Source organism: Neltuma alba, unplaced genomic scaffold (genome assembly GCF_004799145.2).
Source record: "Neltuma alba isolate B1F8T4 unplaced genomic scaffold, ASM479914v2 tig00012318_pilon, whole genome shotgun sequence".
Lineage (NCBI taxonomy): Eukaryota > Viridiplantae > Streptophyta > Magnoliopsida > Fabales > Fabaceae > Neltuma > Neltuma alba.
In genome coordinates, this window is record NW_021636829.1 from 74,601 (window position 1) to 95,105 (window position 20,505).

Consider the following 20,505-nt stretch of genomic DNA (forward strand, 5'->3'; position numbering starts at 1 on the left):
TGCAAGTCCCAATAATTTTATCTTATTTTTAATGAAGTTTTTGTACATAGTTTCTTCAATTATATGCATTGGTTTCTATACTTATAATTTGTTAATTTGTTAGAAAAACAACATTGATAGCTAATGATGTGATTCTCACTGAGCATACACTTGGATTAATTTTATGACATGGATTTGAATAATCACCTAGATTATATATTATATATAGACAGTCATGAGAATAATAATTTTTTTATTTTTATGTTCATAATAAATAAATTTTATTCTATCATTTTATTTTAAAAACTTTTTTTGTTTTGTATTTGGTCACAACTCAAATGTCTACATTAGTCCAAACTAATATATTATAAGTTTAATGACTAATGGCTGTAATTGAAATATATAGTTTACTTTATGCTAATCACATCTTAAATATCAAAATAGTAGTTAAGACAATTATTTAAAATAGACATGAAAAAATATTTGGTGCCATTAAACGATCAGGCTCCCAGACTCAGTTATATATCCATACTTCTTTTAGCATAATAATTATTTATTGATATTTGAACATAGTAAATATAGAGGAAAAATAAAATTTATTGTGAATTATATAATGATACTAAGTATTGGATTAAATCAAATTTTCCACTAAGTTTTCAAGGTAAAAAAAAGTTTAAATTGAACTAAAATTCATATTAAATAGAATACATTCAAATAAAAGCAAAATTTAGATGGTAAACAAGGAAAAAATATTAAATATGAAGGGAAATAAAAATATAATAAGACCACTTGTTAGTAGTTAAGAGCATTACTTGTTATAACTTTAGAATACCACGGGTTACATTTGAACAAAATTATTCCATTTATAAATGAAAAAAAATGCTTGTTATTTACAAATTAAAATTTTTTCATAATATGGCGAATTAATATTTAAATTTTTATTAAAAGAAATACCCATATTTAATATCTATCTTGAATAAAATTATCTTTAATAGGAGAATATCTATCAATAGCAAAAAAAAAATTTCCAATTTACTAAATTATAACTTCAGTCTCAAATTTTTTTTTCGTTAAAAAATATCAAATCTTCTTTATAACATGTATAGATGTGTGTTTTGACAGCTTGCAAAGGAGCAATAAATCTGTTTCAATATAAAATATTTCAATACATCCATATGGATGTATTGCTAGTTATTATTTAAATGAATGATCTAAAATAAATATGGATTATTATATAATTTTGTAAAATTTTTATTTTATTAATATTTAAATAATATCAAGTATATTATTAAAACATTGTGGAATCACTCGATGTAATAATATGATATTAAGATTAAAGAATAAATTATTTAAAAAATCTTCATGTAATAACAAGTTTCAATATGGCACCATGATGCAATACAAGAGGAGGCATGTTCTAATAATAAACCTCAGTTGAAACATATTAATAAAATATTTATTAAAATATAATACAATATAAAAAATTTTAAATACTGTTAAAAATAAAAAATATAAATATTATATAAATGAAAGGAAAAAAGCTAAGAGAGGTTTAAGTTTGGTCATACTTTTGGATGGAGCATTTATTTACAGATTTACTGCCGTTCTCACATTGGCAGCCAACTCTAAACCCATAACCTTAAATTATAAGTCATATTCTTACAAGTCAAATTATAAGCCATATTCTTACAAGTTAAACTATTATTGTGGGGAAGTTGTTGTATTACTGGGGGAAAAAGGTTAAATGAAGATATCTATTATAGCTGCTCATTTATAACATTAATCTTTTTGTCAATGGCAAAAAAAAAAAACTTATTTTGTCATTACAGCATCATAGAGTTTGCAAATTAGCTACAACATCATATAGGATAACTTATTTATGGAAAAATCTAATCTAATATATAAAAATTTTAAATCATTAGCAATTGATGATTGATAAAATATAATAATAACCTGTTTAGAACAGCTTATAAGTAACTTTTCAATAATAAATTATAAAATACGAAATAAATATATGAAAAAAATTTTATTTCAATTTACATAAAACGTATTCATAAAGAATTTCTATTATAATTCCAAACATGATTCCAAACAGGCGCAATATTGGAGAAGCTATAAATAGCCAGAGCTTAGTCTCACGCCTTATACGGACGTTAAAGAATAAGTCGCATGACTTATGGTATACTATGAATAAATAATAAATTATTTTACGGGAAGAATCTAATACAACTAATAGAAAATTAAAACATTAATTAATTAATTAATTAAGCACTAATAAATTAAGGTAAGAAACAAAACTGGTATATATGTCAGCGTAAGAATACAGGCATTGGTAAACTCAACAGCCGAAACCTCTGATGAGTTTTATCATCGCCGGCCATGGAAGTTGTCGTTAAGCTCTGAAGCAAGGTAACCAAGAAATTTGTCTTTTCAGTTATGATTGCCATATGCGCCCTGAAAATTATCGCATAGCTTCCTGCTTTCATCACTGATTATTTATCCGGCAGCGGCGGCGGCTGGGGCTCCTAGATGTCTGTAATCGAGACCCCGACCGTCGATTGCGTTCATCAGCGCGGCGGAGGTGGTGCCGATCACCACCGTACCTCAACCAAACGTAAATTTGATGATTTCACGGCAGCCTTCAACTATGACGGGGAAAACTTTTCTGATTTTTGCGACTCATGCGACTTGGTATCGGTAAGAATGAGGAAAGACGAACCTAAAGCCCAAAATTTTTGCAATTCGGAAACTTTTAACGGGTCTCTCTTAGATGTTGTTGGTACTGGGGTATCGGGCACAGCCCCGTACGCTTGTTCGTCCCGGTCCGAGTCGACCCGGCCATGGTCGAGGTTGCAATTTTTCATTCGATTGATGTCAGAAGCAAAAACTATGGTACTTGAAGCTTGTCCACAAGATACAGTAAAATCGATTCATGAACGTATCCAAGCAATTACGGGCATTCCGCTGTTTGAACAGAGACTGATATATATGGGTAAACAGCTTCAGTGGGAACAGACTCTGGTCGAGTGTGCAATTGAGAGAGATTGTTCGCTTCAATTGGTTGGGCGCATGCGCAGCACTGAACATCCTCAAGCTTGGCAGGTAATCAACGATATGGTTTCTCTAATTTGGCGTCTCTGCAGGGGTGAAGTGGAACATGATGCCTTGAAAATGATCAAAGCCCTCATGACTGATTATTTACAAATGACTTCTAGAATTGATAACGATGCAGCTTCTGGGTATTTCCAGATATTTTTGTCTTCATCTGCCGCTGCTATGCTAGTTATGCTCTATATGTCACCCTATGTAGGTAACAAAGAATGTGGTGATTGCTCAATTAGGCATTTTTTGAGTTCCTGTCGCAGTACCTTGTCTAAATCATTGCATACTACGTGTGCGCGTGTAGTGCTGGAGTTTTGCAAATTACTTAGAAGGGCAGGTCCTGAGGATCCTTTATATCTCTCATGTCGGAGCACCTTTGGGTCTTTTTTGGAGACTGCTATCATTGCCTATGTTTCTGAGAATGAAAAGGATTTGAGCGAAAAGCAGTTGATTTTAATTGAAGATATTCTCCCTTTTGTTCGGGAGATTGCAAACAGACTGTTGAGGGCTTTGGATATGAGTATGGAATCCCCCACTAGTGGAGGGCCATCGGTGGTTGATGTTCGAGATTTTACTGCATTCTTACTGCCCTTAAGAACTAGAATCAGCGAGCCACTAGCTTTCAAGAGTCTACATTCTTCCAAGTCTGATGAAAAACTAAATAAGCTCCTGTTACTGGATGATATTCATCTTATATTTAATGAATTATTACAAAAAATGGATCAGTGCCTAAATAAAATGCAGGAAATTTTGGCTGCCAAGGAACGAGATGAGGGACATAATTTTTATTCAGCATGGTCTCAGTATCTTTCCATCTTGAAGGAATTGTATCACCTCTCTAAGCTCTATGATGGAGCTGAAGAGGAATTTTGGTGGGTTTTGAGACGTCAGAGAAGCATGCTGGTTCTACTTATCACCCAATATGCAAAGAGAACTGATGATCATCAGTGGATTCTGGAACACAAGTGCGTAACGAATTTCGAATGCAGAAGGCATTTGGTGATGATGATGTTCCCAGATGTAAAAGAGGACTATGAGGAATTGCATGAGATGCTCATTGACCGGTCTCAGCTGTTGGCAGAATCATTTGAATATATAGGACGGGCAGAGCCTGAATCTCTACATGCTGGTCTTTTTATGGAATTCAAAAATGAGGAAGCTACAGGTCCAGGTGTACTGCGAGAGTGGTTTTTCTTGGTATGCCAAGCTTTATTTAATCCACAAAATGCTCTTTTTGTGGCGTGCCCAAATGACCAGAGGAGATTTCTTCCCAATCCTGGTATGTTCCATCTAGAATCTGAGCTCAAATGCATTTTTTCCAGAGTAATTTTCTTTTCTATCTGTGCTATATTGCCCTGTAATGATTTTTTTTTTCTTGTTTCAAATTCTATGTATTTGATCGGGGTTTTGCTGTATGGATCTATGGAAACTGTTATGTTGTTTGATTTCCAAGGGTTTTGAATTATAAAATAATCCCTTTTAAGTATTCTTAAAGCTTGAAGTAAATTCATAATGGGAGAAATATAGTTAGGCTCCAATAGAGCAAATTAATGACAGTTAGGTGCCAACAAATTTTTCAAAAAATGAGTTGCAAATATTAATTTAAATAACTGCAAATTTAGTAGTTCAATTGCATATGAAGTATTTAAATTTAAAAAATAACTCTTAGTTTGCATGAGATTCGTGTTTACAAAATCAATATTTGAACTCATTTTTCAAAATTTTTTTTTGGGGACTTAACTCTCATTGTTTTAACCTTTTGGGACATAAAGTGTCATTCCCCCATTGATAAATGCAAGAAAGCACCATATCCTGTAAGTTAAATATAGCAGTAAACCAATTAGTTACACTAAAGTTTGATAATGTAAATAATTCTGTCACAGACAAAGTCTCATACGGCTAAGAAAATCATACAAACGTAATCCATAATTCCAAAAGAATGATATAAAATCTAAATAAATGACACACCTGACAAATCAGAAATGTAAGTGGCTGTTTCACGTAAAGCAGTGGTCATACGATCTTTCCTTCGACTTTCAGTCACACCAGAAACTCTGAGCAATATATAAAGAATTCATTATCGATTATCCATTGCTATGTGAATAAAAGGCAATGTTTAATAATAAATGTAAATATCAAAAATATGAAACGGAAAACATTACCTTATTGAATGGCATCATCATCTTTTCCTTTAAGTTGTTAAGTTCATGAAGATTAGAGATGAATTCTGAGCTAGATTCTTCTTAGTAACTTAGTTTCTCCAAGTTACACTTGCCTACGGTCTCTAGAAATTGTTGTTTCTTGGACATTCAGCTCTCATGCTTACATTAGAGCACCTTATTAACATGTGTAATGGATTAATGGCAGTGTGTGTGCACATGTCTGTGTAAAGCACCTTATTAACATGTATAATTTGTGTATGTATGTTTGATTGTTGTCTTCTTTTCTTGCTTTTTTCCTTGGCTATATCCTCTATTTGGCAACGGAATTCAATTAATACAGAAATCATGCCCAAAAACTAACCACAAATTAAGTCATTTTTTCCTCATCAACTAATTTGATAAATTTTCGCTTTTTATTTTACTTAATCAATTCAAATAACTCTCATGAATTCCTAATTATAATGAAAAATATGTTAATTAATATCAAAATATAGAGTCATCCTTTACCAAAATTAAAATATATATGTATATGTATATATAGAGTCATCATGCACTGGGATTTCCTTGTGCAAAATGAGGAGGGATTGATTGAAGAATTAGGTTTAATATAAGGATATCACTAAACAATGGTGCGTTGGAGGAAAAATGTGTCTGTACATAAAGAATCCTTGGGGCTGCAGAGCACATTGGCGTAGTGTGTTTCATACAGCTGATCCCTCCTAATAGGGTAAGACTTGTTGTATAAATAACCTTTGGGCCAGGTTGGGCTTCTTAGTCCTGAGTGCTAACTTAAAGCTTGATTTGACTTGAGGGTCCAACCTATTTTATATTTTGTACTTGTTTTGTGCTTGTCTTTTTGTGCTTGTCTTCTTTTTTCTTGAACAAACCTAGCTTGAATTGACGAACTCAAGTTCAGTTTGCTATGTCTTTAGGTTCTATACACAGACCTAGTTAGTGGCCAATATTTAGTTTCTATTCACATTGTTTTTATGAAACCCTAGAACTTCTGTTCTTATCTTACTTTACATTCCAACACCATTCTTTGAATTCTTTGTTCTTCTACTTGATTTCATCTCTTTTGTCACTCAAGATTTGGCTTGAGTACTTATGAACAATTTAGGGCTGATACAGAAATTGCCAAATCATAATGTGATGACATCTTCATTGCCATCAGTTTTATATGCTGATAACGCGTTGACCAAAATTGTGAGAGTCTAATGCATTAGAGAAAGTTATCTTGACAAAGCTTGATATTACCATTCTGCCCTTGAAACTTTGATAGTGATGAATGTTGGGTTTAGATTCAGTCCACTAAGCTACTGTTTACATAGAGATTAGTGATTAGTCAGGAAAGGGTTAAGAGAGCAAGTGAGTTAATTAGGAGGCTCTTATTGGTGTAAATAGGAGCATATGCTGATGTGATGAGTGTGCCTAGTGACTCAGTAATACTCCCTCCGGTCCTTTTTATAAGATTCCACTTGTGGTTGTCTAAATATTTAATGTCTTTTTACCATTTTTGCCCCTAATTAATTTTATATATTGCATTAATTAGAAAGTTCACTACATTCTCTTTCATACTTTCTGAAAGATTTCTGAATAATTTGCTATATGTGTTTACTGAATAGCATTTTACATGATATATAGGTCAAGAGGGGATATTCCTAATTATTGTAGATCTGATTTGGTTTCCCTGAACAACTCCTAGAATCACGGGATAGGATAATGGTCAGATTAGGTCAGATTTTATCTTAATCTGACCATTACAACATTTATGGTTAAATGATCCTAGAAGATTAGGGTTAAACACCGGCCATGGGCCGCTGATGGCAAGCCCACTTTCCCATACTCCCTCTCAAGCTGGTGAATAGTTGTTGATCATTCCCAGCTTGTTTTTGAATCCTTCAAATTTTTCTTTAGTTAAGGACTTTGTCATCACGTTTGCAATATGATATCTTGAGGGTATGTAGGCTAGGTCAATCACTTTGTTGTCTATCTTTTCTTCGATGAAGTGATGATCTATTTCCACATGCTTTGTGTGATCATGGTGTACAGGGTTGTTAGCAATTTTTATTGTCGAGAGTATATCACACCACACCTTTATTGGTACCTTGCCTTTCATATTTAATTCCTTGAGAAGCCTTACAAGCCATATCCCCTCACAGATACCTAGAGCCAGAGCCCTATATTCTGGTTCTGCTGAGCTTCTTGAAACTACCAGTTGCTTGCTTCTCCAAGTTACTAAGTTTCTACATACATAGGAGCAATAACCAATGGTAGACTGTCTATCCCTTTTAGAGCCAGTCCAGTCAGCATCTGTGAAAAGCTCCACTTCTTTTAAGTCATCTTTTGCAAAGAACAATTCTTGTCATGCAGTCTTTTTGAGATATCTTAGGATTTCATATGTTCCTTTTGGGGACTACTTGAGAATTGGCTTACTACACTAACTGGATAACAAATATCAGGTTTAGTGTGGGATAGGTAGATGAGTTTTCCCACTAGCCTTTGATGCCTTTCTTTGTTCACTGCTTCTCTATTGGGCTTAATTGTCAACTTCTGAGTTAGTTCTGTTGAGGTGTTGGCTGGCCGAGATCCTGGCATCCCTTTTAGTTGTAGGAGATCTAGTGTATACTTTTGTTGGGATATACTTATCCTGGCTTTTTCATTGGCGCTACTTCCATCCTAGGGAAATACTATAGTGGACTAAGGTCTTTTATTTCGAATTTGGTTGCTAGATTTTCCTTAAGCTTCCCAATTTCTTTCTCATCATTACCTGTCAATATGATATCGACACATACAATGAGAGCTGTTAGCTTGTCATTATAGTGCTTAATAAATAGTGTATCATCAGCCTGACATTGTTTGTAGCCGTGCCCCTTAATTGCTTGGGAAAATTTCTCAAACCAAGCTCTTGGGAACTGTTCTAGCCCATACAAAGATTTGTACAACCTGCAGACTTTCCCAAAGGTCTCTGAATTTCTCATCCCCAGAGGGATTTTCATATAAACTTCTTCTTCTTGGCCTCCATTTAGGAAAGCATTTTTAATATCAAGATGGTGGTGTAAAGACTAGTCCATGTTGGAGCAAAGGTTTCTTGATAATCTATGCCATAAGTTTGAGTAAACCCTCTAGCAACTAAACGAGCCTTATAATTATTTATACTCCCATTTGGATTATGTTTTACTGTGAATACTCAATTACTACTTACCTTTGTTTTACCTTTAGGCAGATTTGTAATTTTCCGGTTTCTATTCTTATGTAGAGCTCTCAATTCCTCTTCGATGGCTTGCTTCCTATTTGGATCTGAAATAGGTTCACTGAAGTTCTTAGGAATCTTCACATTTTCTATGTTAGCTACAAAAGTCTTTAGATGAAGAGAGAGAGAGCTTATAAAGGCACATATTTACTGATAGGCTGCTGAGTGCAGCTCTTTTTACCTTTTCTTGAGGCAATGAGCCAATGGAGATCTTCAGAACTAGGTTCAGGTGCAGAATCATGACTGTGTCTTGGATTAGTAATGGGCTTTCCTTCATTGTGTTGCTGTTCTGTGTTATGAACGGGTGATTCTATCGAGTTTTCTGTCATATCTTGGTCAGAAATAGAGTTTAGGGGTTCAAAGAAGTTTCTGTTTTGAGGCACAGATCTGCTTGGGGAGTTTTCAGGTCTGGTTGGGTTGTTCAGTCCTTTCTGAGCTGTTTTGGGGGCGGCTGTTTTGAGGCACAGAAGGAGAGGTAATAGGTATATCTAAAGGTATTGAAGGGTTTGTGTAGTTCAAGGGGTCTGATTGCTTGTTAGAGTGATCACAAATTATCCAATCATTTTCCTGATTCTCCCTTTGAGTGGGTGATTTGTGATAATATGGTTGTTTTTCAACAAACCTCACATTCATAGTAATGTAAATTCTGTTGGTGATGGGAGAGTAGCATTTATAACCTCTTTGGTTTGAGGAGTAGCCGAGAAAAAATACATTTTATGGCTCTAGGATCCAGTTCCCCCAATGTTCATTGTATACAAAAGCAGTGGAACCAAAAACCTTTTTTGGTAGAGAGGTAAAGAGAGCAGAGTTGGGAAAATGTTCAAGAAGAGTCTGGAGAGGGGTTTTGAAATGTAAGACTTTGGAAGGCATGCGATTTGTTAAATGGGTAGTAGTAAGTATAGCATCCTCCCAAAATCTCAAAGGAACATTGGTTTCAAACATGAGAGCTCTAGCTACTTCAATAAGGTGCCTATTTTTTCTTTCAGAGATTCCATTTTGTTATGGAGAGTAGGTGCAAGAGGTTTGATGACGGATACCATTAGTAGCCAAGAAGTTTGTAAAAGGAGAGTTTAAATATTCCTTTCCATTGTCTGTTCATAAAATTTGGATGGAGGTTTGGAATTGATTTTTAATAGAGACAGAAATTTTGAAAACAGTAAAAACTTTAGGTTTATCCTTCATTAGAAAAACCCAAGTTAATCTTGTGTGATCAATAAAAGTTACAAACCAGCGACCTTTGGAATTCGTTTCAAATTTAGATAATCACCAAACATCACTATGTGTAAGGTAAAAAGGATGAGAGGGCTTATAAGGTTGAGATAAATATGGATTTTGAACTTGTTTTGCAAAATAGCAAGTGTCACAATGAAAGTCAGCAACAGAATTTTTATTAATATTTGGAAATAAAACTTGCATATAGCTTAAACTAGGATGGCCCAATCTAGAGTGCCACAGCATTATTTCATCAGGGCCTTAGGGGATAAAAGAGAGTGACAAATAGGGTGTTTTAGGGAGGAGCCTTGGATGTAGTAGAGCCCATTCCATACTTTAGCAGTGCCAATCTTCTTCCCTAATGCCAAATCCTGAAAAACGCAGCTAATGTTATCAAATGTAACAAGACAGTGAAGTTTTTTAGCGACCTATTGTAGTGACAGCAAGCTGCATTCAATCTCAGGAACATGTGAGACATCATGTAGAATAATATTAGGAGTAATAATCATAGTTCCCAAGCCTTTTACTTGGGCAAATTGCCCATTAGCAACTTCCACAGTTTTGTGTGAAGAAAAATTATTAAATTCAGAAAATAATTCCTTAAATCTAGTAATGTGATGAGTTGCACCAGAATCTGTAATCCATAGATTTCTAGATGTAGTCAGACTATGAAAAGCATGAATGAGGGCTGTACCTACATGGGCTAGAGTGACAGAAGGGGTGGTCTTACTCTCAGAAGTAGAGGGCAGGTGCTTATCCAAAAATTTTCGCAGCAACAGCAGTTCATCATGACTGATGGTTTCATTAAAAGTAGCACATACCATCATTCCGTTGCAGCCAGGTTTGGCCCTTGGCTTGTTTGGAGGCTTGCCATGCAGCTTCTAGTAGCACACTTCTCAAGTGTGACCACTTTTATGATAGTGGTCACATCACTTATTACCTTTTTTTGCCTTGGGCTTGCTTTGTGGGCCATTGTAGCAAGAGCAGAAGAGTTAGGTGAATTAGAGGGAATATTAGAGTCAGTGATCAATACCTTCCTACTTTCCTCAAACTTAACAGTGTTGAATGCTTCAAGTAGTGATAGAAGTGGCTTGAGACTCATGATTCATGCTCGCCTGTCTTCATAGGAATCATCAAGACCAAGAAGGAACTTGTAGCAGCATTCTTGATCCATTAGTTTTTTGTAGGGCATGGTTGCTGCAGTGCTTGGCCAGTGATGAACCTCATAGAGGTCTATTTGCTGCCAAAGTTTCATTAAAGCAGTAAAATATTCCCTTGGCCCTTGTTGTTTGGAGGCTTGCCATGCAGCTTCTAGTAGCACACTTCTCAAGTGTGACCACTTTTATGATAGTGGTCACATCACTTATTACCTTTTTTTGCCTTGGGCTTGCTTTGTGGGCCATTGTAGCAAGAGCAGAAGAGTTAGGTGAATTAGAGGGAATATTAGAGTCAGTGATCAATACCTTCCTACTTTCCTCAAACTTAACAGTGTTGAATGCTTCAAGTAGTGATAGAAGTGGCTTGAGACTCATGATTCATGCTCGCCTGTCTTCATAGGAATCATCAAGACCAAGAAGGAACTTGTAGCAGCATTCTTGATCCATTAGTTTTTTGTAGTACATGGTTGCTGCAGTGCTTGGCCAGTGATGAACCTCATAGAGGTCTATTTGCTGCCAAAGTTTCATTAAAGCAGTAAAATATTGGTCAACAGTTTGTTCACCTTTGATTAAATCATGGAGTTGCCACTTAACCTGAAACAGAGCCGCTGTGTTTTTCGTGACAGAGTAGGTGGCTTTAGCAGAATCTTAGATCTCTTTGGATGTGGTGGTGAGAAGGTAGTTTTCACCTATATCGGTAGTCATCCAGTTAGTAAGCCATGTCATCACTATGTTGTTTTTCGCACACCATGTTGCAAACTGGGAGTCGGTGAATGCTGGTGGAGCTGCAGTGAGATATTTCTCCTTATTTTGACCCCGAACAAACATCAACACATGTCGGGACCACTGTAGGTACTTATGCCCATTTACGCAATTGGTAACCGGAAATTGAGAGAATGCATTGGATTGAGGGACTCGGGCCAGTGTCCCTTGCTGTGTTGGATTAGAGTCGCTGCCTTGAGCAGCAAAGACTGCAGCCTTAAACGCCATTGAGAGCGTGTTTGACACAGCTCTAATACCATGAAAGATTTCTGAATAATTCGCCATATGTATTTACTGAACAGCATTTTACATGATATATAGGTCAAGGGGGGGTATTCCTAATTATTGTCGATCTGATTTGGTTCCCCTAAACAGCTCCTAGAATCATGGGATAGGATAATGGTCAGATTTTATGTCAATCTGACCGTCACAACATTTATGGTTAAACATCCTAGAAGATTGGGTTAAACACTGGTTCATGGGCTGTTGATGGCAGGCCCACTTTCCCACACTTTCTCTGGCATTTGCCCCTTATAAATAATGGCATGCTTGGGGAACAAAGTTCATTTCTTGCATATTTATTACTTCTAACTAATTTGAACTAGTTTTTTAAACCGCATAATTTAGTTATTGGGCTCTAATAGAAGGGACTGGAGGGAGTACACTTTTCTACGCTCGCTATGGTATCAAATCTGTTTCTTCAGCCAACGAGCACCATTATTGGAAACACGATCCAGGATAGAGATGGTGAGATTGAAACAAGAAGCAATTGTAGAAGATTATTGAAACAAGTCTGACGCAATTCTACTGGAATCTGATCTACCAGAATCCATGTCCAGTTCTTTATTAAAAAAACTTCCATTAGATTTTTTTTTTTTGAGGGGGGGGGGGTTCAACCTTTGACTGTTAATGACGTGACGTGGGGAGGTACTAAACCCCATTCTCTTAAGTATTTGGGATTTTTGAGAGGCACCGAAGAGCAATTTCAGTCAGTTGACTAGTAAGAGAATTGAGAACAAATAGGGAGAAGGGTTGAAGAATTTAAGAAACAAAGTGGTGATTCCTGTTACTTCAACTAGCAATAGCAGCAACAGAGGCAAGGGTGGCCAGGGACCTCTTGAAGTTGAGATTAATAGGAGATGAGAATTGATATTTCAATTGTGAAGAAACTATGGGACCCAATCACAAGTGCTATAGGAAGAAATTGTTGATGTTGCTAATTATAGAAGATGATGAGGAAAAATGATTTAGATTGAGCTGTAGAGGTGGGGGAAGATGTACTTGAAAAGGTGATTGCATCCGTGAAGTTCAAATTCACTTCAGTTGTGGGATTCGTTGGCTCTAATACTGTGACGTTAGTGGGATAATTAGGAGGAAAGCATGTGATAGTGCTAATTGATAACGAAGCCACCCATAATTCCATATTATCACACATAGTGAAGCAGTCGGGAATTGAGATGCACAAGTCACACTATTATTTAGTGATGTCTGGGGATGTTAGAAAAATTTATGCCAAAGATGAATGTAATAAAGGTGAGTTATGGGGTCTCAAGGTCAATTTTTATTTTTTCTTCCTTCAATCTTGAGAAGGTGGACTTAGTTCTAGCCATAGCTTGGCCTGAGTTCTTTGGTGAAATGAGAGTGAATTTGGGTCAAGTTTCCCCATCTTTCCTTTTTTCGGCCTAAACTCAAATCAGGTCAATATCTCAAATTAATACACACACACACACACACGCATATTCTCTCAACCATTCTCTCTGGTACTAAAATCTCACGATATGATGATTAAAATTAAAAATACACACAATAAATAAATCTTTAATAAATTATTAATATATAGTAATGTAAATAACCTTATCATAAGAAAGACTGAAAAGATAACGGAAGGTAGCGTAGTCACCTATGGTCCACTTCTGTGTTTAGAGTCTTCTTGTTTGTGTGTAATGGAGGTCATATATAAATTGCCACAATTGTAGCCTCCAGCACACGGGCAAGGTAAAATAAATTGTACAAGAGGAGATGAATAAGTCCAATGACTGATCCAAATGTGAATTGGCTCTAAATACTCTCAAATGCTAGACACAATTCAGACCCTAATCACATGACATGTGAGGATACCAGCTTTCAGGCATGTAGATATATAGTTTTTGATAGTGGCTGCAGAATTTCCCACGGCAGCCTAAGCAACTAGTATGATGCCAGCCCTTTTCGCTTGCTGCTTTTCTATTGTGTTCAAATTTATTTTACTCCTCATATATTGCTCCTTTCCCTCCTTTTTCTTGGTTTCTTTTTTTGCCACTTCCATGTTCTCTGTCTTTCTTGTCCTCATATAATCTTAGTGCATACATGTTTATTTTATTGATGTAGGAAGGAAGACTCTTTACAAGGAGTGGGAAATGTTAGGATATAGATTGGTTTTGGTATATCTATTTTAAATTCTTAGAATTTATATTTATCTTTAAATGTACTTTGGATTAGGATCTATAAGATTTATCCCATTATCCTATCTTATCTAGGATTATAATATTTAGGATTTAGGATTATTTTATATTTAAGATTTTATTCCTCATCTTCATATTATCTTTTAAGATTTATTATATTTTATTCTGTTAAATTATAGTTGTGCCTCGAGCTCTATAAATTTCCCCTATCTCTCTTCAATTGTTAGGCCTTTTTCGATAAATTGAATAAAGGAGTAGAAAACCCTAGGATATTAGATTGATTGTGTTCTCTTCATTTTAAATTCTTAGGATTAATATTATCGTTAAATGTATTTTCTTTGGATTGGGATTTATAGGTTTATCCTAATATCCTATCTTGTCTGGGATTATCTTATTTAGGGTTATTCAGATTTTATCATTTATATTTATATTATCGTTTAAGATTTATTAGATTTATATTACATTAAATTTTATTTTTACACAATTGTACCACGCACATGCTTGAGTTTGGCCTTCTGTTGCTGGGCCTTCTTTGAAGGGATTCATGGTGTTGGCTGTGCTTCCTTAGCTCTGTTGTCAAAATCGCAAAGCCATATAGCCACAGAATGCTTTATGAAACCACGCCAGGAGTTCTTCACCAATTTCTGCCTCTTCTGTTTTTGACCTTTAGCGTTTTTTGACCCCTCCCTAGTTGCTGTGATTAGAGCACTTCAGCTGGGGCAATCTCAGCTGATTGGCCTCATCTTCAGAGAGGAATTGGCAATCAATCACACATGCACTTGGGCTTATTAAAGTTGCTCCAATCCATTTCCTAGCCTTGTATTACGAAGTAAAAAGAATGATTCCACGGGGTATTTCTTTGTGGATTACATTGACCTTAACAAGATCTCCTTACCAGATAAGTGCCTAATACCAAACATTGATGAACGCCTCAATAAACTACATGGTGTATTTTTTTTCTTTCTTTGTGTTTTCCCTCAAAAATTGAGATATATTTAAAATCGGGTTTGCCCAGTTGATGTTCATTGCTCAATCAATTGCATTCAGTTTGGCCACTATGAATTTTGATAATGCCACTTACGTTCCAGCATTCTAGGCATCCGTGAATGACTCAGTTCATCTGTATGTCTGAATTCATTTTGGTTTTCTTCAACATCTTGATTTACAGCCAAAATCTTGAGCAGCCTTTGGATGATCTACAAATTGCCCTCCACACCATTGCATACTTTGCTTATGTTAACAAGTGTCTATCTGGTCAGCTACAGGTCTAAACTTTGAGTCACTTAATTTCTAAGGAAGGTGTGGTGGTTGATTTGTGCAAAGTCAAATTAGTACGCCGATGGCTCTACCTAGTAATATCACATAAATACGTGGCTTTCTGTGTTTAACCGACTATCATAGTAGTCTTGCTCTAAAGTATGGCATTTTCTGCTCAGCCTTGAATAGACATTACCGAAAAGAATGGGTTCGAGTGGTTCGCAAAAGTAACAAGGCTTCTTATTGCTTATTTCAGCAAGAGTTTATCTTTTTCAAATTGTTACAAATCTTTTTATGATTGTAAACTCTTGGCTAGACTTGCCCTTCAAAAGTGGAGACATTATCTATTATGCTGTTCATTCTTTGTCAAAACGATCACCACAGCCTTAAGCATCTTCAGCAATATGCTGCTACCAATGAGCAAAATCGCTTAATCTTGAAGCCTCTCCCTTTTGATTTCATCAACGTATATAAAATATATCTTGTACTGCTTTGACATATGCGTCAAACTCAATCATAAATGGTTGGTGGAAGTTGCTTATGAATTAGAGTTGCCAACATCATCTGACACACGTCCTATGTTTTATGTACCTTTGTTTTGTGCTTGGGCACATACCAACCAGACCACCCACCCTATGCCTCTTACAGTTGATTGGGAGCTTCATTTATAACATGCGAAAGCTTGGACTAGCTGGTCACCCTTGTCTTGAAATCTTAATACGGTGCCTGGACAGACCATAGGAAGAGGCAAACTGGGAAGAACATGATTTGATTGCTCAGCAGTTTCTTTCTTGCCTAGGACAAATCACATTTTCAGGGGGAGTAATTAGGGAGAATTATGCCTGAGAACCGAATTCACAAATCTTTTATTCCTAAGGATCACTAGTGGTAAATACTCATTGTTCTACTCGTTTGTTTTTGAGTGGTAAACAGTATTAAATATCTTTTTATTGTAAATTTGCACCATATGAATGGTAAATGGTAAATACCCGTAGACTGGTAGACATGCATCTTGAGGGTGGTAAATTGAGGACCTTCTTAATTATTAATGTGTGAATTTGGTCCTTCTGTCTAATTCTTCCGAGTATTTACGAGCCTCTGGATACATATGTCAGGAGAAAGAAATGTGGAGCAGAGGATAATGAGTCTGAACATATTATGCTTTCTTTGCTTAAAATAAAATTGCATAAGATGGGGTGTAAAAATGGCAATGTGGCGCATTGCATGGAGGGTTGGACTAACTCCCCCCATTAGATGTAGAGATTTTATGTGTGCCCTACTTCGGTTGATTTAGGAATTCGGTTGTTCTTATTCAAGTAATAGCTCATCCGGGCCATATATAATATTTGCACTCATTAAGGTCAATTTATGATTGTCGGATCAAAATATGTGGTCTCTATTGGGAGCGCAAAGTCCTCTCCACTTGAACTTTGGTGTTGGGGAAATTTGTATGTTAAGATTCTTGCATTCAAAGTTCTTCCAATGATAACATTTACGCTCTTGATCCATTCTCAATTTTTTGGGGGACTTTATCATGCATCTAAGGGGGATGATGAAGCTTCTCTTTGAACTTGATCTACCATATTTTGATTCATTTGTGTTCTATTTTCAACATTTTTCCACATTTGTGTATATGTTGACTCAGTAGTCATTGATTATCCCTCCTTGGACTATTTAATTTATTGTACCCTTCCTTTACATGTCGGCAGCATCCAAGGTACATCCTCTGCACCTTGATTACTTCACCTTCTCTGGTCGAGTTATTGCATTAGCTTTAATGCATAGGGTGCAAGTGGGCATCGTTTTGGATCGTGTGTTTTTCATGCAATTGGCTGGAACGTATATTACTTTAGAAGATATACAGGATGCTGATCCATATTTGTACGGTAGCTGCAAGCAAATACTGGAGATGGATGCTGATTTCATTGATTCAGATGCTTTAGGGCTGACCTTTGTTAGAGAGGTGGAGGAATTAGGACACATGAAAGTGGTTGAGCTTTGCCCAGGTGGGAAAAGCCTTGTTGTTAATAGTAAGAACAGGGAGAAGTATGTTGATCTTCTTATACAGGATCGTTTTGTAACATCTATATCTGAGCAGGTGTCACATTTTGCCCAAGGTTTTGCTGATATTCTTTGCAACCCAAGACTCCAACAGTTCTTTTTTCAAAGTCTAGATCTTGAGGATCTTGATTGGATGCTTCATGGGAGTGAAAGTACCATTTCTGTTGAAGATTGGAAGGCACATACCGAATACAATGGCTATAAAGAAACAGATCCTCAAATATCTTGGTTCTGGGAGGTACGCAACCCCCCCCCCCCCCCCAAAAAAAAAAACTAAAAACTTAAATCTTTATCCTTTTTTATAATTTTATTTTTCAGTTCCATCTTTAGTGATGTAGTTTTATTCCTCTCTCGTTAATTCAAAGCTCTTGTAACAACTCCTGGAACCAGGGAGATATATTGCAACGATCTCCAGTAGTGAAGTACCATGCTGACATCACAATTGTAATACCTTGTTTTGCCAAAAGGACAACGCCATAGTGCTGACATATATGCCTTTTACCAAAAAAAAAAATAGTTTATGGTTGCAGCATTTAATTTAAACACTATTTAACTTTTTAAATGATTTAACTTTTTTGTCTTTGGGGGAAAACATGGCAGATTGTGGGGAAAATGTCAGCAGAGCAAAGGAAGGTTCTTTTGTTTTTTTGGACGTCTCTGAAGTATTTACCTGTGGAAGGTTTCAAAGGTTTGTCTTCTCGTCTCTACATTTACAACTCCATGGAACCCGATGATCACCTTCCTTCATCGCACACATGCTTCTTCCGGCTGTGTTTCCCTCCATATCCATCTTTCTGTGTCATGCAAGATTGTCTTCGAATCATCACACAGGAACACATTGGCTGCAGCTTTGGTACGTGGTGAATATTCTTGCATTTTGGATAGAAGTGATTCTGACTGCACATAGAAATATTGGCACTCAACTCTTGTACAGATTATAGGATAAACTTGTCTGTTTTGTGATCAATGTAAGAAGGCGCTATAGTTCTGGTGTTCAGATATAAGGGTTGCGAAGTCATTGTCAAATGTTTATAAATTTAGGGTATCAAGGAAGTATGGCTTAAGAAAGTAGTATGTCTCTGCGGTTTATCTTTTTAGCAGTAACTCTTATACTGGACACTGAATATCCCTTTGCATTAAACGTTGTAGTCTGGACAATTATGCTCAAAGAGCAACTCTTGCCCCTTATAATTACAATTAGTGGAAATTTTATACTGTGATCCTTCCTCCCTGCATTTTTCCCCACTAACGGTAAAGAATTTCATGATTGTCTTATTTATGGATTGAAAAAAAAATGTAATGGATTATGATTCTGTTTGTGCCAGTGATGTCATTCATTTTGAGCTTTTCCATAGACGCTGAGAATTTTGTTTACCCATGTTCATAGAGCAGCTTTCGAAATTCTGTATAAATCTTGTCAAATATATGTTGGCACTTGGTTATTTTTCCGTCTAAAATTTGTGGGTGAGCCGTGCCAAATGAACTAGGAAAAATTGTAATTAAGGTCCCATCCAAAGGAATTGAATAAAAAAAAAATCCTTTGAAATCATCAAATTATTTTGAAGTCCCAAAGGGCTTTGTTGCAATAAATTTGATTTGTTTAATTAGCAACTTCTCCTTATTTTTTTTTAAAGTTTGTATTGACAACTAAAAGAATAGTCGTTGACAATTTAAGATGTAAAAATTGACAACTGAAAGAATAGTCGTTGATAATTTAAGATGTAAAAATTGACGACTATCATAACAGATATTAACAATACATTTTCTCAGCGCATCACAAAATATAATGTATAAGTAGTCAATATTTATTGCGATAGTTGTTAATCGTTACATCTTAAGTTGTCAACAACTGCTCTTTCAATTGTCAATGCAAACTTAAAAAAAAAGGGTAATTTGGTAATTAAACAAATGAATTCTCTAGCAATAGGGTCTTTTGAGACTTCAAAATAATTTGCTGATTTCAACGGATTTTTTTGTGTTTAATTCTCTTAGGTGGGACTTTGGTGCAATTTTCCCAATAAACTAAGCTGATCCATATGGGATACAATCACCAGCTATAACACCACTAACAAAGAAGCTGACAAATGGTTGAGGTGCTATGATGGCTTGATGGGCCTCCTAGGAATCAGTAGATCCATTCCAGAATCCAAGTAAAGAGAGGAGACAGAGAAATAGTTGAAATTGGGTGTATATAAAATCTAAACAATTAATGCAAATAATCACAATCAAGATAAAAGAGCAAGAGATATTATCAAGAACCTTAATAACAGAGAGAAGTATCACCGATAGGGCAGAGTGAGAAGGAAAATGATGCATAGTAGTCTTATCCTAGTTTGGTCTCTTTATTGACTTACATCAAATGCTCAAGAGCCTCCTAACATTTTCTAATTCTCTATTCTCCATGATTTAAATAGGCTTTTGGTGTCACAATATAATGTTTGGCATACCATGTCTATCAATCATTTCAATTTACTTTCTGTAAAGCAATTGAATAAATCCATGTTAAAACTCATCTATCTTATTCAATTAAGGTAGGGGGATTAAATAGATAGAGGAGCCTCAACCAAGTGAGGTTATTAGGCTGATATCTTAGTGATTTGGCTAAGATTCTAGGAAATCAAAAAGATACATAATAAAATAAAACAAAAATACAATTAGAATCTTAGAATCTTAAAATCAAATTAGTGTACTTGGTGGAATTTAAACATAACTAAATGATGGACAAGGGTTTTTTAGGCCTAAAGCCTATTAGGTAGAGTCCTTAACACTCCCCATTAAGCTGGCATGTTAAAATTTTTAAATTTGATTTTGTTTAGTGGCTTTGTGAGTGCGTTAGCTACTTGAGAGACAGAACTTGTGCAAGTGCATGAGTGGTCAATCTCCTCTAACGTGGTTTTCTTTTTTATGTAATGTTGATTAGTATCCATTTGTTTAGCTCTATCACAATGGAATGGATTGTGAACTATTTATGGTGTTGCCATGCTATCACATCTTATTTTAATTTTAAGTTCTTTCAATACTCTAATTATCCATATGCCCTCACATACACCATTAGCTAGGGCTCTTAGTCTAGCCTTTGCATTATTTTCGGACACAAAAATCTGCTTCTTGCTCCTCTA

General features: G+C 35.6%; 1 protein-coding gene across 3 annotated transcripts; it reads left to right on the forward strand.

Moving 5' to 3' along the window:
* The first annotated feature begins 2,312 nt into the window (after positions 1–2,312).
* On the forward strand, positions 2,313–18,606 carry LOC114725975 (E3 ubiquitin-protein ligase UPL5). Of its 3 annotated transcripts, XM_028912532.1 has the most exons (4): positions 2,313–2,388; positions 2,487–4,360; positions 17,035–17,624; positions 17,987–18,606. In XM_028912532.1, exons 2-4 carry the CDS (start codon positions 2,509–2,511, stop codon positions 18,248–18,250), a joined length of 2,706 nt encoding a protein of 901 aa, XP_028768365.1. In that variant the 5' UTR covers positions 2,313–2,388; positions 2,487–2,508; the 3' UTR covers positions 18,251–18,606. The 3 variants fall into 3 exon arrangements, with proteins under 3 accessions (XP_028768365.1, XP_028768366.1, XP_028768364.1); XM_028912533.1 differs by lacking the exon at positions 17,987–18,606 and having other exon boundaries at positions 2,319–4,360; positions 17,035–17,331; positions 17,424–17,593; XM_028912531.1 differs by having other exon boundaries at positions 2,322–4,360.
* The last annotated feature ends 1,899 nt before the right edge of the window (positions 18,607–20,505 follow it).

Bases quoted from the DNA above. Each gene is read 5' to 3' on its own strand.
- LOC114725975 (XM_028912532.1), top strand. From the start codon at position 2,509: ATGTCTGTAATCGAGACCCCGACCGTCGATTGCGTTCATCAGCGCGGC. The intron at 4,361-17,034 runs GTATGTTCCATC...ACATGTCGGCAG, and splicing joins GAGATTTCTTCCCAATCCTG to CATCCAAGGTACATCCTCTG. The intron at 17,625-17,986 runs GTACGCAACCCC...AAAACATGGCAG, and splicing joins AAATATCTTGGTTCTGGGAG to ATTGTGGGGAAAATGTCAGC.